An 18,834-nucleotide genomic window follows, 5' to 3' on the forward strand; every position below is an offset into this window, starting at 1 on the left:
TTGCAGGCAGCAGAACGTTCTCCACGGCGTCTCCAGACTCTGTCACGTATGTCATGTGCTTAGTGTGAACCTGCTTTCATCTGTGAAGAGCACAGGGCGCCAGTGGCGAATTTGCCAATCTTGGTGTTCTCTGGCAAATGCCAAACGTCCTGCACGGTGTTGGGCTGTAAGCACAACCCCCACCTGTGGACGTCGGGCCCTCATACCACCCTCATGGAGTCTGTTTCTGACCGTTTTGAGCAGACACATGCACATTTGTGGCCTCCTGGAGGTAATTTTGCAGGGCTCTGGCAGTGCTTCTCCTGCTCCTCCTTGCACAAAGGCGGAGGTAGCGGTCCTGCTGCTGGGTTGTTGCCCTCCTACGGCCTCCTCCACGTCTCCTGATGTACTGGCCTGTCTCCTGGTAGCGCCTCCATGCTCTGGACACTACGCTGACAGACACAGCAAACCTTCTTGCCACAGCTCACATTGATGTGCCATCCTGGATGAGCTGCACTACCTGAGCCACTTGTGTGGGTTGTAGACTCCGTCTCATGCTACCACTAGAGTGAAAGCACCGCCAGCATTCAAAAGTGACCAAAACATCAGCCAGGAAGCATAGGAACTGAGAAGTGGTCTGTGGTTACCACCTGCAGAACCACTCCTTTATTGGGGATGTCTTGCTAATTGCCTATAATTTCCACCTGTTGTCTATTCCATTTGCACAACAGCATGTGAAATGTATTGTCAATCAGTGTTGCTTCCTAAGTGGACAGTTTGATTTCACAGAAGTGTGATTGACTTGGAGTTACATTGTGTTGTTTAAGTGTTCCCTTAATTTTTTTGAGCAGTGTATTATTAAACATATTATAAATATAAGTCAGACTATGAATAAAAGTAATTACAAATATAACAGGCAGCATAGAAACTACTGAGATGGAGCATGAGACCAAATTCAAAGGGCAGAATACAAGAGAAGCTGCAACAGACTGTTGTTGTGTTCCAAGATGATGCTCATCTAGCTAATGAAGATAGACTGTAGCTTGGTTTCTATGGCACTGCTCTGGAGTTATCCAATTTCCTTTACTGCACATTAGGCGCCACATCCATGCACAGCTAGAGGACTTCAGTCTCCCAAAAGCAATCAATGAGGCCAGCACAATTCATTTACATCCACACAACTGAATTAGGGCTGGCGAGCGCACGGATTTGCAAGTACATGGAAATGGACATCAGCCTATCGAGTTCCCGAAATATGAAGCAAAGAGTATAATTACACAGAAATAATCCACCGAATGGAGTTAACCAACCTCTTGCAACATCCACGTTCAGTTGTGCAACGATTTATGCTGATCGTTAGCTATCAGCGTAAAGCAATAGTTAGCTAAATCCATGTTGTAATCACGTACAGTATACATTTCCAACTAAAAGGTTGTAAATGGCAACTAAACATTATTTTAAAATTCAATAAAATAACTTTTTTGCTTCCTGCTTTTTCCTGTGATTGAAAAATGACCTTGGAATACATTTCATGACAAGGACGCCCCAGGAGAAGACAATGAATAAAACAACTTATACTAAATGGCACATTAAAGGCCTGCCCTATCATCAAACAACAGCCGTTAAAGGCCCTCTCTGCCTGCCACTCTGTAGCGCCTTCATCTCCCTTAGGACGTTCAAAGATCCATTCCTCTCACAGGACTGTGATGGCGGATGGTGACAGGATGTCAGGAAATTAAGCAGTCATGGCTCACGGAGCAGGAGCCTGGAGGTGGACCTGCTCTTCAGGGCTTCCCCATAAAGCACTGCAACACAGCCAGACGACAACAGACCCTTCCTGAGTTCCTGCCATCCCTGGCTCAGCTTGCATCCTTTGACTAGCTAATTCACCGCTGAAGTCAGACACTAACTCCAAATCAAAGGACTCCTTAGCTTTGGAAACATGCGACATCACTGGGAGTGTCACTGATAATTATGATGTTATGGAAGTTAAAGGAAGACAGTGAGTGGGACGACAAAGCAGCAGAAGTGAAAGAGGGGGCCTCCCACTGGGTATCAGACACCTCTGACGGTGAATAAACAGATGGGAACAGTGACATTGATAACTGCTGCAGCTGTGGGGACTGCAGCTACTGTATGAGAGACCACAGGATCCGGGTTAATAACTGTCAGTTACCTGGCAGAAGGCTGCTTCAATGAGGGAAATACATGTTTAAGGTATCTGGAGACACCCCCGCAATCCCAAGCCTAATGCAAACTGCAGCAACCTACTGCCTTGGAGATAGCGGTTCATAAATGAATTTAGGGCTATCACATTTATCATGGCCGCTTCTGGATGGATATTTCAGTTGTCTGACTATGGTTAAAGTTAAAGAATGATAAGGTTACACTACCATGCACTGGGCCAATATGTCTGCACTCTCTGTTTTCCCAAAGCCTTTAACTTACAAGACATTATATCTTTACTGTTTTTACATTGCTTATTAAAGCATATACAGTGCATTCGGAAAGCATTCAGACCCATTGACTTTTTCCACATTTTGTTACGTTACAGACTTATTCTAACATTGACTAATGTATACATTTTTTAAAAAAGAAGGTATTTCTGTTTTTTATTTTTAATACAAACATTTCTAAAAACCTGTTTTTGCTATGTCATTATTGGGTCCCGTGTTGCTCAGTTGGTAGAGCATGGTGTTTGCAACCCCAGCGTTGTGGGTTCGATTCCCACGGGGGACCAGTACGGAGAAGGAAAAAAAAAAATGTATAAAGTGTATGCGTTCACTAATGTAAGTCGCTCTGGATAAGAGCGTCTGCTAAATGACTAAAATGTAAATCTGGTATTGTGTGTAGAGTGATGAGGGGAAAAAGATATTTAATAAATTATAGAATAAGGCTGTAACGTAACTAAATGTGGAAAAAGTAAAAGGGTCTGAATACTTACACTGCAACTCATAACTATATAACCTATAACTCACAGATCAATGAAAACAACATTCTGACAGACAAAATTATTACTGTATTCAGAAAATCCCTTCTCTGTGGCCAGTGTGATTATTTTAAGACAGTCCAGCTTCACATTACATCCTAATGATGGGCATACACCTTAGCCAAATACATTGCAACTCAGTTATTCACAATTCCTGACATTTAATCCTAGTAAAAATACCCTGTCTTAGGTCAGTTAGGATCACCACTTTATTTTAAGAATGTGAAATGTCAGAATAATAGTAGAGAGAATGATTTATTTCAGCTTTTATTTCTTTCATCACATTCCCAGTGGGTCAGAAGTGTACATACACTCAATTAGTATTTGGTAGCATTGGCTTTAAATTGTTTAACATGTGTCTAATGTTTCGGATAGCCTTCCACAAGCTTCCCACAATAAGTTGGGTGAATTCTGGCCCATTCCTCCTGAGAGAGCTGGTGTAACTGAGTCAGGTTTGTAGGCCTCTTGCTCGCACATGCTTTTTCAGTTCTGCCCACACATTTTCTATAGGATTGAGGTCAGGGCTTTGTGATGGCCACTCTACTTTGTTGTCCTTAAGCCATTTTGCCACAACTTTGGAAGTATGCTTGGGGTCATTGTCCATTTGGAAGACCCATTTGCAACCAAGGTTTAACTTCCTGACTGATGTCTTGAGATGTTGCTTCAATATATCCACATAATTTCCCTGATGATGCCATCTATTTTGTGAAGTGCACCAGTCCCTCCTGCAGCAAAGCACCCCAACAACATGATGCTGCCACCCCCGTGCTTCACGGTTGGGATGGTATTCTGCGGCTTGCAAGCCTCCCCCTTTTTCCTCCAAACATAATGATGGTCATTACGGCCAAACAGTTCTATTTTTGTTTCATCAGACCATAGGATATTTCTCCAAAAAGTACAATCTTTTTCCCCATGTGCAGTTGCAAACCGTAGTCTGGCTTTTTTATGGCAGTTTTGGAGCAGTGGCTTCTTCCTTGCTGAGTGGCCTTTCAGGTTATGTTGATATAGGACTCGTTTTACTGTGGATATAGGTATTTTTGTACCTGTTTCCTTCAGCATCTTCACAAGGTCCTTTGCTGTTGTTCTGAGATTGATTTGCACTTTTCGCACCAAAGTACGTTCATCTCTAGGAGACAGAACGCGTCTCCTTCCTGAGCGGTATGATGGCTGCATAGTCCCATGGTGTTTATACTTGCGTACTATTGTTTGTACAGATGAACGTGGTACCTTCAGGCGTTTGGAAATTGCTCCCAAGGATGAACCAGACTTGTGGAGGTCTACAATTTTTTTCTGAGGTCTTGGCTGATTTCTTTTGATTTTCCCATGATGTCAAGCAAAGAGACACTGAGTTTGAAGGTAGGCCTTGAAATACATCCACAGGTACAACTCCAATTGACTCAAATGATGTCAATTAGCCTATCAGAAGCTTCTAAAGCCATGACATCATTTTCTGGAATTTTCCAAGCTGTTTAAAGGCACAGTCAACTTAGTGTATGTAAACTTCTGACCCACTGGAATTGTGATATAATCTCTCTGCAAACAATTGTTGGAAAAATTACTTGTGTCATGCACTAAGTAGATGTCCTAACCGACTTGCCAAAGCTATAGTTTGTTAACAAGAAATTTGTTGAGTGGTTGAAAAACGAGTTTTAATGACTCCAACCTAAGTGTATGTAAACTACCAACTTCAACGGTATGTTAAAAAGCAGCTTTTCTCTGTTGAAATGGTGTAGGTGTACCCCAACAATAGAATGGTTTGGGCGTATACCGGTTATTAAAAATATTAATGCAAGTAGACCGCTGATTGGCAAACTCATCCTACTTTAGACCGCTGATTGGCCAGCTCATCCTTCTTTAGACCACTGATTGGCCAGCTCATCCTTCTCAGGGAGATGCCATCATGTTTAAGCACCAGCTGTCAGAGCAGCTCACAGATTACTGCACCTGTACATAGCCCATCTATAATTTAGCCCAAACAACTACCTCTTCCCCTACAGTATTTATTTATTTTGCTCCTTTGCACCCCATTATTTCTATTTCTACTTTGCACTTTCTTCCTCTGCAAATCTACCATTCCAGTGTTTTACTTGCTATATTGTATTTACTTCGCCACCATGGCCTTTTTTGCCTTTACCTCCCTTATCTCACCTCATTTGCTCACTTTGTATATAGACTTATTTTTCTACTATATTATTGACTATATGTTTGTTTTACTCCATGCGTAACTCTGTGTTGTTGTATGTGTCAAACTGCTTGCTTTATCTTGGCCAGGTCACAATTGTAAATGAGAACTTGTTCTCAACTTGCCTACCTGGTTAAATAAAGGTGAAAAAAAAAAAAAAATATATGTTCTATGAGGAAATAGCCATGCATTTTTTAATCTGTCTGTTTGAGATACAAGTTTGAGGTGGGGTTTTGGAACAATATTTTCTCCAATTTATGCTTTGGCCACAAATACGAGTATAGGACGAGTCAACAACATTAACAACACTTGGATATGAGTTAACAGAATTTGAACTTTTTAAAGTGAGACTTTCATTGGGTAGTTACTTTAACATTCAGCCTCTCGTCACCACCACTACAGTTCACAGCTTTATTATTGAAAGAACTCTATGGTATCATGAAACTGAGAGAGGACGGCTGTCTCTAGAAAGCTACTGTACTCTAGCAACTTTTTATGGAGCCAGTAGAAACTGACTGTGAACCAGCCAGCACAGCAGAGAACTAGACACCCCCTGACTACAGTGCACATGGATCCTCATAATGGAGACCCTCATCAGGTGTCCTTGTCTAGCCATCAGATGTCCATAATCAACCTCTGTCACTCAACTCAACATCTAGAGGGAATCTCCAAGCGGGCTAATTGCCCAGTTATTCATGAGGCAGTCTGGAGGCCTCATTTCACTCTGTCTGCCATTTGAGCAACCACCCAGACACCACCACCACCAACCAACACCCCTCTCAGAGTTCTCCTCTGCCAAGCTCTGATGGAGTAGGTCACCTGGTTATTGCCTGGGCTCCTCCAGGAGTTGACTCCATTAGCTAAGGCAATGTGAGGTCTCTGCTGTGTCTGTATAGATATAGTGGGTAAGGGAGAAAAAACATGGACCGGCCTCTAGGGAAGAGTCCTCACTACCTGAAGGAACCGTAGCTCCTTCAACTCCCTCGTCTACAGCGCCGGTCTTGGTGGTACACCTGACTACTAATACAATGTTTAACAGCCAATACTGTTACGGAAGACCATAAAACACTGAGGCCATGATCAAGGTCTCAACAGCTCCACAAATACATTGCTTTGTAAATCAAACACAGACTACTCCGTAATAACATAAAAAGGTTATTTGAAAGTTGACTCTTTTGGGAGTAGTATCTGAGACAGTGGCTGAGATGGAATATATATCAGGTTTACCGTTGGGCTTTGGATGTCACTGTACTTGTTTACAACAGTAGTTGCCAGGTAATATACAACCATACCTCGTCTATGGAAACTATGAGTCTGTAATTCTTCTTTTTTAGTGACAAAACATTAGGAAGTATGGCATAGGAGACAAGATGTGACAAAAGGGCCCCACACAAAATGATTTAGGTTAAGAGTAGAATTCATAAAGCTTACACTGTGTTGCATTGCACTCCAGACAGTCCTCTGGTAAGCAGCATAGCAATGGGAAAGAGAAGCATTTTAATTAAATAAAGTGAGACAGTGGAGGAGGAAAGAGGGAGGTACACAAAGACATTACGTCCGAATGCATACATCCAAAGACATCAGACTCCTTTAAAAAGAGCTAAGAGGAGGAACAAAGTTAAGGGAAATCATAATTACTATTCATTAATGAAATTGATGGAAGAAAATGTATATTTTCTTATAATGGGATTCTGGCTTTAGCCCGAAGCCATGCAGAAAATTATTTTCTCAATCCATTTAAGGATATTATTTTTCTGAGTTAGAAAACAATGTGGTGACTTTCAATTGAGTCCATAATTAAAATAGTGCAGTCCCACTATACAGGTGTAGGATTTTAATATGATCAGCAGGAAATGCAAACGTATAGTGTTTTCAAAGTTTAAAAAGGCTTCTAAAGTTTGTAATTTACTTTAAAGAATGTCAGAGTTGATTTGCCCTAACAAAAAATGTATTAACCCCTACAACAATGTCCATTAATTCACATTTCCTGTTGCTGCAGGATTATTTTTCTGCTGTGAGAAACTGGTCAAATAAGATCCTACATCTGTACATCAAACAAACAAATATTGAATACATTCAAAATGAAGTGTTTGAGGATTATTGAGAGAAACATATTTAACCTTGGTTTTTGGTCTCGTACAAAAATAGCACTGCATGATAGTGACAGACTTTTCAAATCGGTCAATTTGACAAGCCTTAACTCCTGGCTCTCACATTACCATCTGCATGCAGAGAGAGAGAGAGAGAGAGAGAGAGAGAGAGAGAGAGAGAGAGAGAGAGAGAGAGAGAGAGAGAGAGAGAGAGAGAGAGAGAGAGAGAGAGAGAGAGAGAGAGAGAGAGAGAGAGAGAGAGAGAGAGAGAGAGAGAGAGAGAGAGAGAGAGAGAGGGAAAGAGAGGGAAAGAGAGGGAGAAGAGCGAGAGAGAGGGGACTGTAGTAAGGATAATCCATGATGAGAAATGTCCCTCACCTGAATTGGACTGTCAGCTATATGTTGACCTCTACCCTTAGCAAAACATCAAGTTAGGTGTCACTGTCAAGGTTGTATGAGATGAAAATCGGAAAAACAAGATCTAATGAAACAAAACAAAGCTAATCTGATCGAAAGCAAAGGTTTACTTTATACAGCAAACACCTGACTTTGTCAATCTCACAAATTCCATTAATCTTTTCTGTCTTATTTGTGAGGTACACATAGACAGGAAGGGCACAGGATGCTGCACACTTCTCTTTGCCCTCCCGGGTAAAGCTGATGATTTGTTAACAAACACGGATCGATAAAGAGAGAGTGAGTGAGGCCTGAACGGAGGACGAGCACAAATAATTAATTTCCGGCTCCGGGGGCCCTACCATGGCAAATCACCAGCTTTAATAAACAGTGTCAAGGCAGAAAGACAAATGATGTTTACTCTGAAGCAGTGGTCCTGTGGGCTGTGAGTGGGCTATGTGTGTCTCTGCTTTTCCTTACCAGTCTGTCCAGGCTGGTGCCAGCTGCAGTGGTGGGCCGCTCCTCTGGGCTGTAGGGCCTGAAGCGGGCGTTGAACACATCCGAGACTCCCCGGGTAGACCTGCCGCCCATTCCTGAGGGCTTTGGTTGGCCGCAGCCTTGAAAAACCTGCAATTACACAGAGAAGAACATCCAACTGTTGGATTGCGAGAGGAGCTAGAATTACTTGGGATGTGGAAAAGAGGGAAAACACAATGTTTTGTTAAGGCCTTGTGGATCCTACAGCCCCCACATTACCAACATGACAGTGCTCAAAGTCACATTGATCTAACCAGAGCCGACAGGTTTTTCAACTGGTGCAAGACCAGCCATATATAATATCATGGAGTTAACTTTTTAATGGATTATGGGCAATTCACCACATATTCTTTAAAGATAAACAAAGCTGCGTCTGCATCGTGAGAAAGCCAACAGAGCATTTAGCCTTGAACGAGAGCGAGCACCCAACATTGCGTAGGCTGAAGAATCTCTTCACAACCACTTCAGTTTTTTTTGCAATGACTACAATTTTGTGGGCAAAGGAAAATGCAGTAAAACACTGGAAACACATTAACTACTGTTAGTTGAACTAAGATTATCTGACCATAGAGAAACATGTAATTCAAATACAAAGACCTAAAATTTGATATAATTAGAATGGGTAGCAATACACACCTAAAACATGATCCAGTTGGTTTACAAATATAAACTGTATGTGACAGAATACAGATGTGCCATCCTGCCCTTGTTCTCTACTCCCACATTAAGTCTGTAATGCCATAAACTTTTAATTTGTGTGTTATTGGACTCTACCCAGCAAACCGGGAACATTCCCAGAACATTAGCTAAGATTCCCATTAAGTTCAAAGAATGTTTTTGATAACGAAATCATTTTCTTAAATGTATACATTTTTTTTACGAAATATCCTTGGAATGTTCTAGCATTCACTAAAATGTTACAACCACCACAGGACATTCCTCAAAAGTTCCAACTCAGGAGGCGTGCATACCATCCACCGCTTCCAAGTATATCACTCGCTAATGTTCAATCTCTGAATAATAATGTAGATGAGCTCAGGGCGAGGATCTCCTTCCAGAAAGACATCAGGGATTGTAACATACTCTGTTTCACGGAAACATGGCTCTCTGGGGATATACTGTCACCATCCATACAGCCATCTGGGTTCTCAGTACATCGCGCAGACAGGAATAGAGAACTCTCCAGGAAGAAGAAAGGCGGGGGTGTATGTTTCATGATTAAACACTCATGGAGTGATTGTGATAACATACAGAAACTCAAGTCCTTTTGTTCACCCGACCTAGAATACCTCACAATCAAATGCCAACGGTATTACCTCCCAAGATAATTAGCTTTGGTTATAGTCACAGCCGTGTATATTCCCTTCAAGCCGATACGACGAAGGACCTCAAATAACTACACTGGACTTTATGTAAACTGGAAACCACATATCCTGAGGCCGCATTTATTGTAGCTGGGGATTTTAACAAAGCAAATTTGAAGAAAACACTACCGAAGTTCTACCAACACATTGATTGTAATACTTGCGCTGGCAAAACATTGGACCACTGCTACTCAACTTTTCTAAAAGTCTAAGGCCCTCCCCATGCGCAGACCATCTGGCTGGAGTGTTTATGGACATATTCAATTTCTCCCTATCCCAGTCTGCTGTCCCCACTTGCTTCAAGATTTCCACCATTGTTCCTTTACCCAAGAAAGCAACGGTAACTGAACTAAATTACTATCGCCCTGTATCAGTGCTTTGAGAGCCTAGTTAAGGATCATATCACCTCTACCTTACCTTACCTGACACCCTAAATCCACTTCAATTTGCTTACCACCCCAATAAAGACACAGACGATGCAATCGCCATCGCACTGCACACTGCCCTATCCCATCTAGACAAGAGGAAAACCTATGTAAGAATGCTGTTCATTGACTATAGCTCAGCATTCAGCACCGTAGTACCCACCAAGCTCATCATTAAGCTCGGGGCCCTGGGTCTGAACCCCGCCTTGTGCAACTGGGTCCTGGAGGAGCTGCCCCAAGGTGGTGAAGGTAGGAAACAACACCTCCACTTTGCTGATCCTCAACACAGGGGCCCCACAAGGGTGCGTGCTCAGCCCCCTCCTGTACTCCTTGTTCACCCATGACTGCGTGGCCATGCACGCCTCCAACTCAATCATCAAGTTATCTTAAGGCCATCATACTGTTAAATAGCCATCACTAGCCTGCTTCCACCCAGTTACGCAACCCTGCACATTAGAGGCTGCTGCCCTATATACATAGATTTGGAATCACTGGCCACTTTAATAATGGAACACTAGTCACTTTAATCATGTTTAAATAATGTTTACATACTGCTTTATTCATCTTGTATGTATATACTGTATTCTATTCTACTGTATTTTAGTCAATGCCACTCCAACATTGCTCAAAACATTGCTTAATTCCAATCTTTTACTTTTAGATACTACCGCACTATTGGAGCTAGGAACACAAGCATTTCGCTTCACCCACAATAACATCTGCTAAATATGTGTACGTGACCAATACAATTTGATTTGATGATATGAAGTTCTCATTAAGTTTCCCGGTAATGTAATACATTTAAAAAAAATACATGTATTTAACCTTTATTTAACTAGGCAAGCCAGTTAAGAACAAATTCTTATTTACAATGACGGCCTACACCGGCCAAACCCGGACGACGCTGGGCCAATTGTGTGCCACCCTATGGGACTCCCAATCACAGCCAGATGTGATACAGCCTGGATTTGAACCAGGTACTATAGTGACACCTCTAGCACTGAGATGCAGTGACTTAGACCACTGTGCCACTCAGGAGCAGTAATAAGACAATGTACCAGTAATGCAAAATAGAACATTTGTTAAGTTATGGCAAATGTTCTAATAACATAAAAACTGTCCAGTCGTTTTGCTGATGATTATACAATGTTTGTATAAAACATTCACCTGATGTTTGCATTACTGGTACATTGTGTTATTACATTACCTGGAAACCTAATGATAACTTTTGGGCAATCCAGTCAGAAATGCAGAATTTAGACTAACTGTAATGAATCAAACATTGTCTAAAAATGTACTGTTAAACTTTTTAAAAAACGCACCCGATATAATTTCTACTTTGAGACGGTTGATATGGCCCCCCTGTCTTATTTTTCATGATCTGAAAAGCAAAAGTGATCCTAGATCATCACTCATAGTCTTGGATACTCATAGTCTTGGATACTCATAGGCTTCTCTGGTGGCGTAGAGAATAAAAGACCTGGCTTGGGATCCAAGTATTGCAGGTTCCAAGTACCCCACATGTGCAGATTGAAAACATATGAAATGTAAGAAATATAGTAGGTGTTTGCATGATTAAATGCTCTTCAAATGTCCTATGAATGAAATGAAAATGCCATATGTCTATATCACCTACAATACAGTCCTCAAATGAGAATTGCCATTAAATCTGCAGAGAAATATAATGGGGATGTATTCCAATCTGCTATAAGGAACTACAGATTTGCATGCTGAGAATGTTTCGGTAATATTAGGTCAAACTTAAATATAGCATTTTCTAAATGTTATTGAAATGGAATATTATGTTTAACCTAAAACAAATATGCTATGAAAGTCATATAAAATGACTTATTTGGAAATGGTGGAACATTGTGCAACATTGTGGGAATGTTCTGTGCAACCTATGTAAATATCACAATAATATTATTGCAAAATACCCAGACAACTCCCATATGGTGTGGGAACCTTTAAAGAACTTAGACCAGGTGTTCTTCTTACAACATTATAGGAATGTCCTACGCAACCTAACTTAAAACATTGTATGAATGTCATCACAACTGAACATATTTTGTGTTTTGAGAACGTGTCTCTTGTAATGTTCCCGCACTGTTCCCACAACCTAATTATGTAAATGTTCTGGTAACCTTTAAGTAGTACCCAGCGTTGTATGAGATCTTCAGTTTCTTGGCAATTTCTTGCATGGAATAGCCTTCATTTCTCAGAACAAGAATAGACTGACGAGTTTCAGGAGAAAGTTCTTTGTTTCTGGCCATTTTGAGCCTGTAATCGAACCCACAAATGCTAATGCTCCATATACTCAGATAGTCTAAACAAGGCCCGTTTTATTGCTTCTTTAATCAGAACAACAGTTTTCAGCTGTGCTAACATAATTGCAAAAGGGTTTTCTAATGACCAATTAGCCTTTTAAAATGATAAACTTGGATTAGCTAACACAACGTGCCATTGGAACACAGGCGTGACGGTTGCTGATAATGGCCCTCTGTATTCCTACGTAGATATTCCATTAAAAAAATCAGTCGTTTCCAGCTACAATAGTCATTTACAACATTAACAATGTCTGCACTGTATTTCTGATCAATTTGATGTTATTATAATGGACAGAAAATGTGCCCCAGACCACAAACTTTTGAACGGTAGTGTATCTCATTCTGGAAATTCTTTGAAGAACAGATTAAATGTGTTCTTGGAACATTCTTGCAACATCAGACAAATGTTTTATACAGTCATCAGCACGACCGGACAGTTTTTGTGTTATGAGAACTTTTTCCTAACAAATGCTCTCGGAGCTTTCACAGAAACAATTTTGGTTTTCTGGGAAGACACTTTGTTGGCTTCTGGGAATCAGTTTGACTAATTTGGTTGACATACCCTGTAGGAGACTTGGACACTGTTATCTTGCATATTCATGATGGCCTCCGAAATCTTGACATCAATGGGTTCCATGACAGACTCGATGTTGAAGGGTCCCTCCAGCCTCTGTGCCACCAGCAACATGGCATCTGTCGAGAGAGAGAGACAGAGTGAGAGTGAGAGCGCGCATGAGATTGAACACACGCGTGTGAGAGAGAGAGAGAGAGAGAGATAGAGAGAGAGAGAAAGAGAGGAATTTAGCCATAATGACTGCCAAAGGCTTGAGTTGGAAGACTTATGTGTCCAGAGAAAGCAGATTTTCGTCCATTTGCATTCAATGCTTTGCCTTGGTATCACTAAGACAATTCATGTATCACTTCAGCAAAATGTATTTGTATATTTATGCAACATGCAAAACACCTTTATAATTTGCTATTTGTCAATATTCATCATTAACTGTCATACTTGTCTAAGAAAGAAGTAGCATCTCATCACAGCGTCTCATCATAACAAATTGTTATACTGTATGTGGTTGGCACTTGAAATAAATTACCGCATCCAATCACAGCAATACATAATTATGTATCATGAATGCTTCTGGGGGTATATTCAATTTCTATGTAGATCAACTCAATAGATTCAATATAAATGGAGTTATACGAAATAAAAATAACAGTGATGATTAGTTGTTGATTTAATCGAATTTCTCAAAGCGAAGAAAATTGAGGTCTTATTTACTTTCGCTCCGGGCACGGATGCTATAAGGTCACCACCTCATTAATATCACTGTGTAGACTAAAACCATACGGCAACATCTGAACTGTATATGATTATCACAACACCGCATTTACTTACAGCATTTTAATCACCCCACACGGGTCTGGAATTATAATAATATCATATGATCCTTGAACCAAAGAGATCAATGATGTCCAATTCAGAAGAATTATTGTCCAACATACAGTATCGCACTGTCTTTCTTATTAATTATACTGTATAAGAACATTTCCTGATTCTCATTGCGGTCTTAGCCCTCCGGAGTTGCCCTTTACAAAACCATGGGCTAATTGTTATTGTCATGGAACAGAGCTGCTGTGCTCTATCTTGGGGGGATATCCATGTTAATGTGGGACTGGGACTGTCTGTCTCTCTGTGTAATGACAGTTTGGAGTGGGAGTGGAGATCCACAGGCATATGGGGACCTGGCGAGCTAGCAGCCCCAAAGGGGAACAGCGAGGCCTGGGTAACACTGCTCTAGGGCTCTTGTAGAACTTCTCAGTCATGCCCAGGCAGTCTCAGCCAGTAGACCTCCCAGGACAGGACCTCACCACCCACACGCTGTCATAATTACCCTGTCATTACCTATCTACTGAATTAAGTAATCATTTCATTTATGGCATGGAAAACCATTGACCACAAGTCATAAATTGATATGCATTACCATGATGTTTTTTCCAGGTGTGTAACCTTCCCAACATCACAGGTCACTTGTTGTTAAAATACATAAAAAATTGGTTCTATGATGCGGCTTTGTGTTGTAATACAAATCCTTTGGCTTGCTGCCACAGTCTCCTCTTCATCATTCAATAAGCTGTTTTTGAGAACATTTGTTGATTACCATGCTCAAATGGCAGAACTACAATAGACTGTAATCATAACAAGATGAACAATTTGTTGACGCATTATTTTCCATAAACATTGAAATTACTGGTTTGGAAATCATTGCTTACTTATATAAAACTATGTAAAAAGGGAAGCTTTGATGATTTCTCTTGATTTCAAATAAGTTATAATCGTGAAACTCCCAGTCTCCCATAACTACTTTAGATGTTTGCAGAATGAGGCCACAGTGGTCTTTGGGGACCTGCTATCACTAATGGTAAGGAGAAGAGCTGGCTGGGCAACGTTACCTCAGTCATCTCTGGTGCCATTTCCTTCCAATTATGTCTGAAGCAGGCTCTTTGAAGAGCACTTGTGTTTGTTTACAATGGGGCGGCAGATAGCCTGTGATGCTGGGTTAGAAATCCATCAGCACACTGGCTAAGGTCAGGGGTCAGGGACTAACTAGGTTTATTTTGGTTTCCTAGCTGCAGTCTGTTAAGTATCCACAAGCAAAATGAAGTTCACCTTATATTTTCATAGGATGTGGATCCGGATGTCTTAAGGCAATGACACGTTACGTTCAAAGAACGTATGTCAACAAAGCTTTAGGTACACACACTGCTAAATCTAACAATGTCAGTATCCAAGCTAATAATGTAAATGTAATCTGAATGCATGCAGCAGGCCTCAGGTATGATGTACAGAAAAATAACGGTCACACACTCAAATTCAAATGTTCAAAAAGTGACAATCCAGGTCAGAGCAGCCAGTGGTGAGCTCCTCCACAGATCTCCCATGCAGAGAGTGAATGGAGTTGCCTTCAGCAGCACAAGGGAAGATGGCAATCTTTCCCAGCCATGTGGAGTTAAGATATGTTTATCAGATGGGCACTACAAACACAGGGAGCCCAGGATGCAGCGCCTCATCCCACACAATCCCCAAAGAGAGAGACAGACAGAGAGAGACAGAGCGAGAGGAGTGAAGAGAGAGAGCGCGCAAAGAGAGAGAAAGAGAGAGAGAGAGAGAGAGAGAGAGAGAGAGAGAGAGAGCGCGAGAGAGAGAGACTGGTGTAGTGTATACTGCTAGTAAGGAGCCAAGACAGTGATGCTGATTGGGTCAAGTCAGGGCAGGGCAGGACAGGGCAGTCAAATTGCAGTTAGCCACAGTGCTGCGTCTCTGAGGAGAAGGAGGCACGCGGTAGCGCTCTCTACCTACATGGAGAATTAATGAGTCTCATTTATGAGGAGAGCACAGAGTCTGGTCCACTGTGACTGGGCTGCTGCTCCTGCGTGCCAAGCTCAGCTCTCCCTGCTTCACTTTTGTAGTATGGAGATAGGCCACCGGCCAACAGGATGAAATCTGGTTATCATCACCACACAGCCATGAAAATAGCGCCCATCTTGTCCTATTTTGAGACAAGAGGCCAAAAATGATGATGAGGGCGCTGTTAGCGACAGTAGTTTCTTCCAAAATGAACACACTAAAGGAAAGACCGCGTTTTCCTGAAATGTAATTATATAAACATAGAATTTTTTTAGAGGCATGTTCATTTATTTGAATTGAACACTCTATTACAGTAAATTGTAATACAACCACACAAAAAGGAAAACCCTGTCCTACAGACAATCTCCTATTTTCAGCTATCGAAATTGTTGCCCCTAAAATGGAGGCTGTCTGCTAGAAAAGCTCCAGCAGACAAGGACAAATAAGGAAAGTGAAAAGGCCCATGTATGGCTCTTTACCTCTGAAGAGATCCCTGAGATGAAAAATGGCTCTCATGTAATTTGGATTCTGTAAAGCATAGCTCATCTGTGGTTCACTCAGCCAACTAATGGTGTTATATGACACCGTAGAAAAAAATGGGCAGGGGAAAGCATATTGTTCCTTGGTCACAATTTGTCCTGATAAAAAAGTCCTTGAGCACACATACGAGCGCGTGCACATGGTGTGCGTGTACGCGTGCACGCACGCACGCACACACGCACACACACACACACACACAGACGCCAGAGAGAAACAGATGAGACTATCCACAGCTCTTTTGAAATATTCATAGCAATGATACACATAAAAAAAGACCTTCCAAGATCGACTGAGCTAAATCTTTTTCTATCAAGCCATAAAAGCTTTGCGCACATGGCAATTGCCTTTCCAAACACCCATTTATTTCCTGAAAGCTCTCTATTCATTCACAGAGTTTTGAAATGGCCACACCACGCCAGATAGTAGCTAATTCCTGATAACAATGTTCTGTGGAGACTTGTTCTTTTGTTCTTTCTGGCTGTGCAGAAACACAAAACAACAGACACTTGATTTTCTGTCTGATTCATAGATCAGACAGGCTATTTGACTTGCAATGCATACAAATATAGTTCAATCAAATGTAACATGCAAGAAGGTAGTTATTGCTGGTTTGAATGTATGTCTGGAGGAGATTTAAATGCGCACATCTGATCGCGTGAACCCAAACGCTGACGCCACCGGCACTTCTATCATGTTCAGGTCTACAACTGGAGAAGGTCTGACACAGGTTGCCTTTAATCTCGGGATAACACTGGGGAAATAGACTCGTTTTAAAACACACCCATGAATATTTAATTTACAGATAAAACGATCTGCATAGAAGACGTCCTCCCCAGACGAACGACAAAAATAAGGCCCCTCGCGAATAGCAGTAATCCTATGAGTCTCATGAGGATATGGATCGGAGAGACAACTCTTGCACACTGTTCAAAGACTGTTGAAGTGCATTAAAAGTATACCATTGAAACTTCTGAAATAGCGCCACTGTAAAGTAGGATCAAATTCACTGGGGTTTGAGCATAAATGTACCTAGCAATTAGGCATAATTTATGACAATTGTGTTTTATCTGATAATAGACAAACAGAAGGAAACGATTACATAGGTAGAAACTGATTATATCCTTTGAGCTGCACTACTATTCGGATGTAGTTCTTCAAAGCAAAAAACTTGAGTCGTGGCATGCATCCTGTTTGGACAGAAACTATTTTAATTAAAGACGATCATATAGCGTTTTCACTTGCTTATTAAACCTACATGAGTGTTCATTGCCTTCAGCAACACAGAATAGCAATCTATACTGAAGTTATGTACTAAACAGGAAAATAAATGCAAGTGTTAATCAGATTTTTATTCATATCCTACATGTAATTATCAGTTGTAACTGTATAATAGCTCATAATAAGCATGTATTTTAAGCTATAGAAAACATATGTTCTCAGGAGCAGCTAGTCCTAATGAAATTCTGCAGCAGAACCCAATAGCCAGCCCTTCTCCAACGGATCCCGTTACTAATGGGGTGAGGGATGTCATGGGGATTGTCTTTGAACCGAGCATCTGTCCAATGATCTCTAATGCAGGCTGACAGGGGTGTTTCAACGATTTTGTCCACAAATATGTAGAGGAAATCCTTGCTTCCAGTCAACATCAATTTTCTCCTCGTAAAACCACATGTTTGAGAAGTTGGTAACACATGATTACCACAAAACCCAAACATGATCTGGACAAAGTATCACCTGCTGAACCGCTCTGAAATCAGAAAAGGAATGGATGTGACGACGCAATGAAAATGTATTTTTTTTTTTACGTCATGACTCCAGCAGGCATTATGACACCCATTTCTCTCTATATTCAGCAACTCCTTTACAAATCTTGATCAACATTATGGTGAAAAAGTAATTCCATGCAGGTGAATTATGATGATGTCTGAGTAACAGGTTCACAACCACTGTTTTCACACACTGCTGCCTTACTTCATCGATAAAAACACACAAAACAAATGCTTTCTTGCTGCGATGTCGGACTTCAATCTGGCGACAGATTAGGTAGACATTATTTCACAGGCTCTACCTACAGTACATCAGGAATGTATTCTTAATGTGTTTGGGTTTGTGTTCTAGCAAGGCAGGGCTCATTAAAGAAGCAATTTATTCTAACAGCTTTGACTATCCAACCCTCACCTTTCCCCACAGCTAGGGACATTAATGGATTCCAGGATTCTATCAACTGTGGTCACATATCACAAAGGATATAAGATTACTTATTTGTATTTGCTTAACCCCGTGTCCCTGTGTGGTGGAAGTGGCCACAAAGATTAGTCCGAGAGCAAACAACCATTATAAACCCATTTATCCATTCCAGTGGTGGGGTGAAATAGCACTGGAAGACCATGCTAAATCGCCCCTGCTCAGAGGTCTGCATGCATCACCATGAGGGGAAAGTTCAGACCTCACTGATTTAGCAATAGGCAGAGAAGAAAACTAAAACAATCTAATGGAACGGAATAGATGGTTTTATACTTTAGGTCGGTTCCATTGCTACATCGCATCACAAAGGGATGCAATACAATTTCAGGGCAAGGAAAGTGATGTTGACAGT

General features: G+C 41.2%; 1 protein-coding gene across 1 annotated transcript in view; it reads right to left on the reverse strand.

Annotated features, from left to right (window-relative positions):
* The window catches only part of LOC106586272 (glypican-6), a 123,784-nt gene that overhangs the window by 26,292 nt on the left and 78,658 nt on the right, over positions 1-18,834 (reverse strand). Inside the window, exons 5-6 of the mRNA XM_014173395.3 lie at positions 12,852-12,982; positions 8,117-8,263 (exon numbers count right to left, since the gene is read on the reverse strand). Of these exons, the coding sequence (XP_014028870.1) occupies positions 8,117-8,263; positions 12,852-12,982 (278 nt within the window). The remainder of the gene's footprint in view (positions 1-8,116; positions 8,264-12,851; positions 12,983-18,834) is intronic.

This window comes from Salmo salar, chromosome 25 (genome assembly GCF_965601325.2).
Source record: "Salmo salar chromosome 25, fSalSal1, whole genome shotgun sequence".
Lineage (NCBI taxonomy): Eukaryota > Metazoa > Chordata > Actinopteri > Salmoniformes > Salmonidae > Salmo > Salmo salar.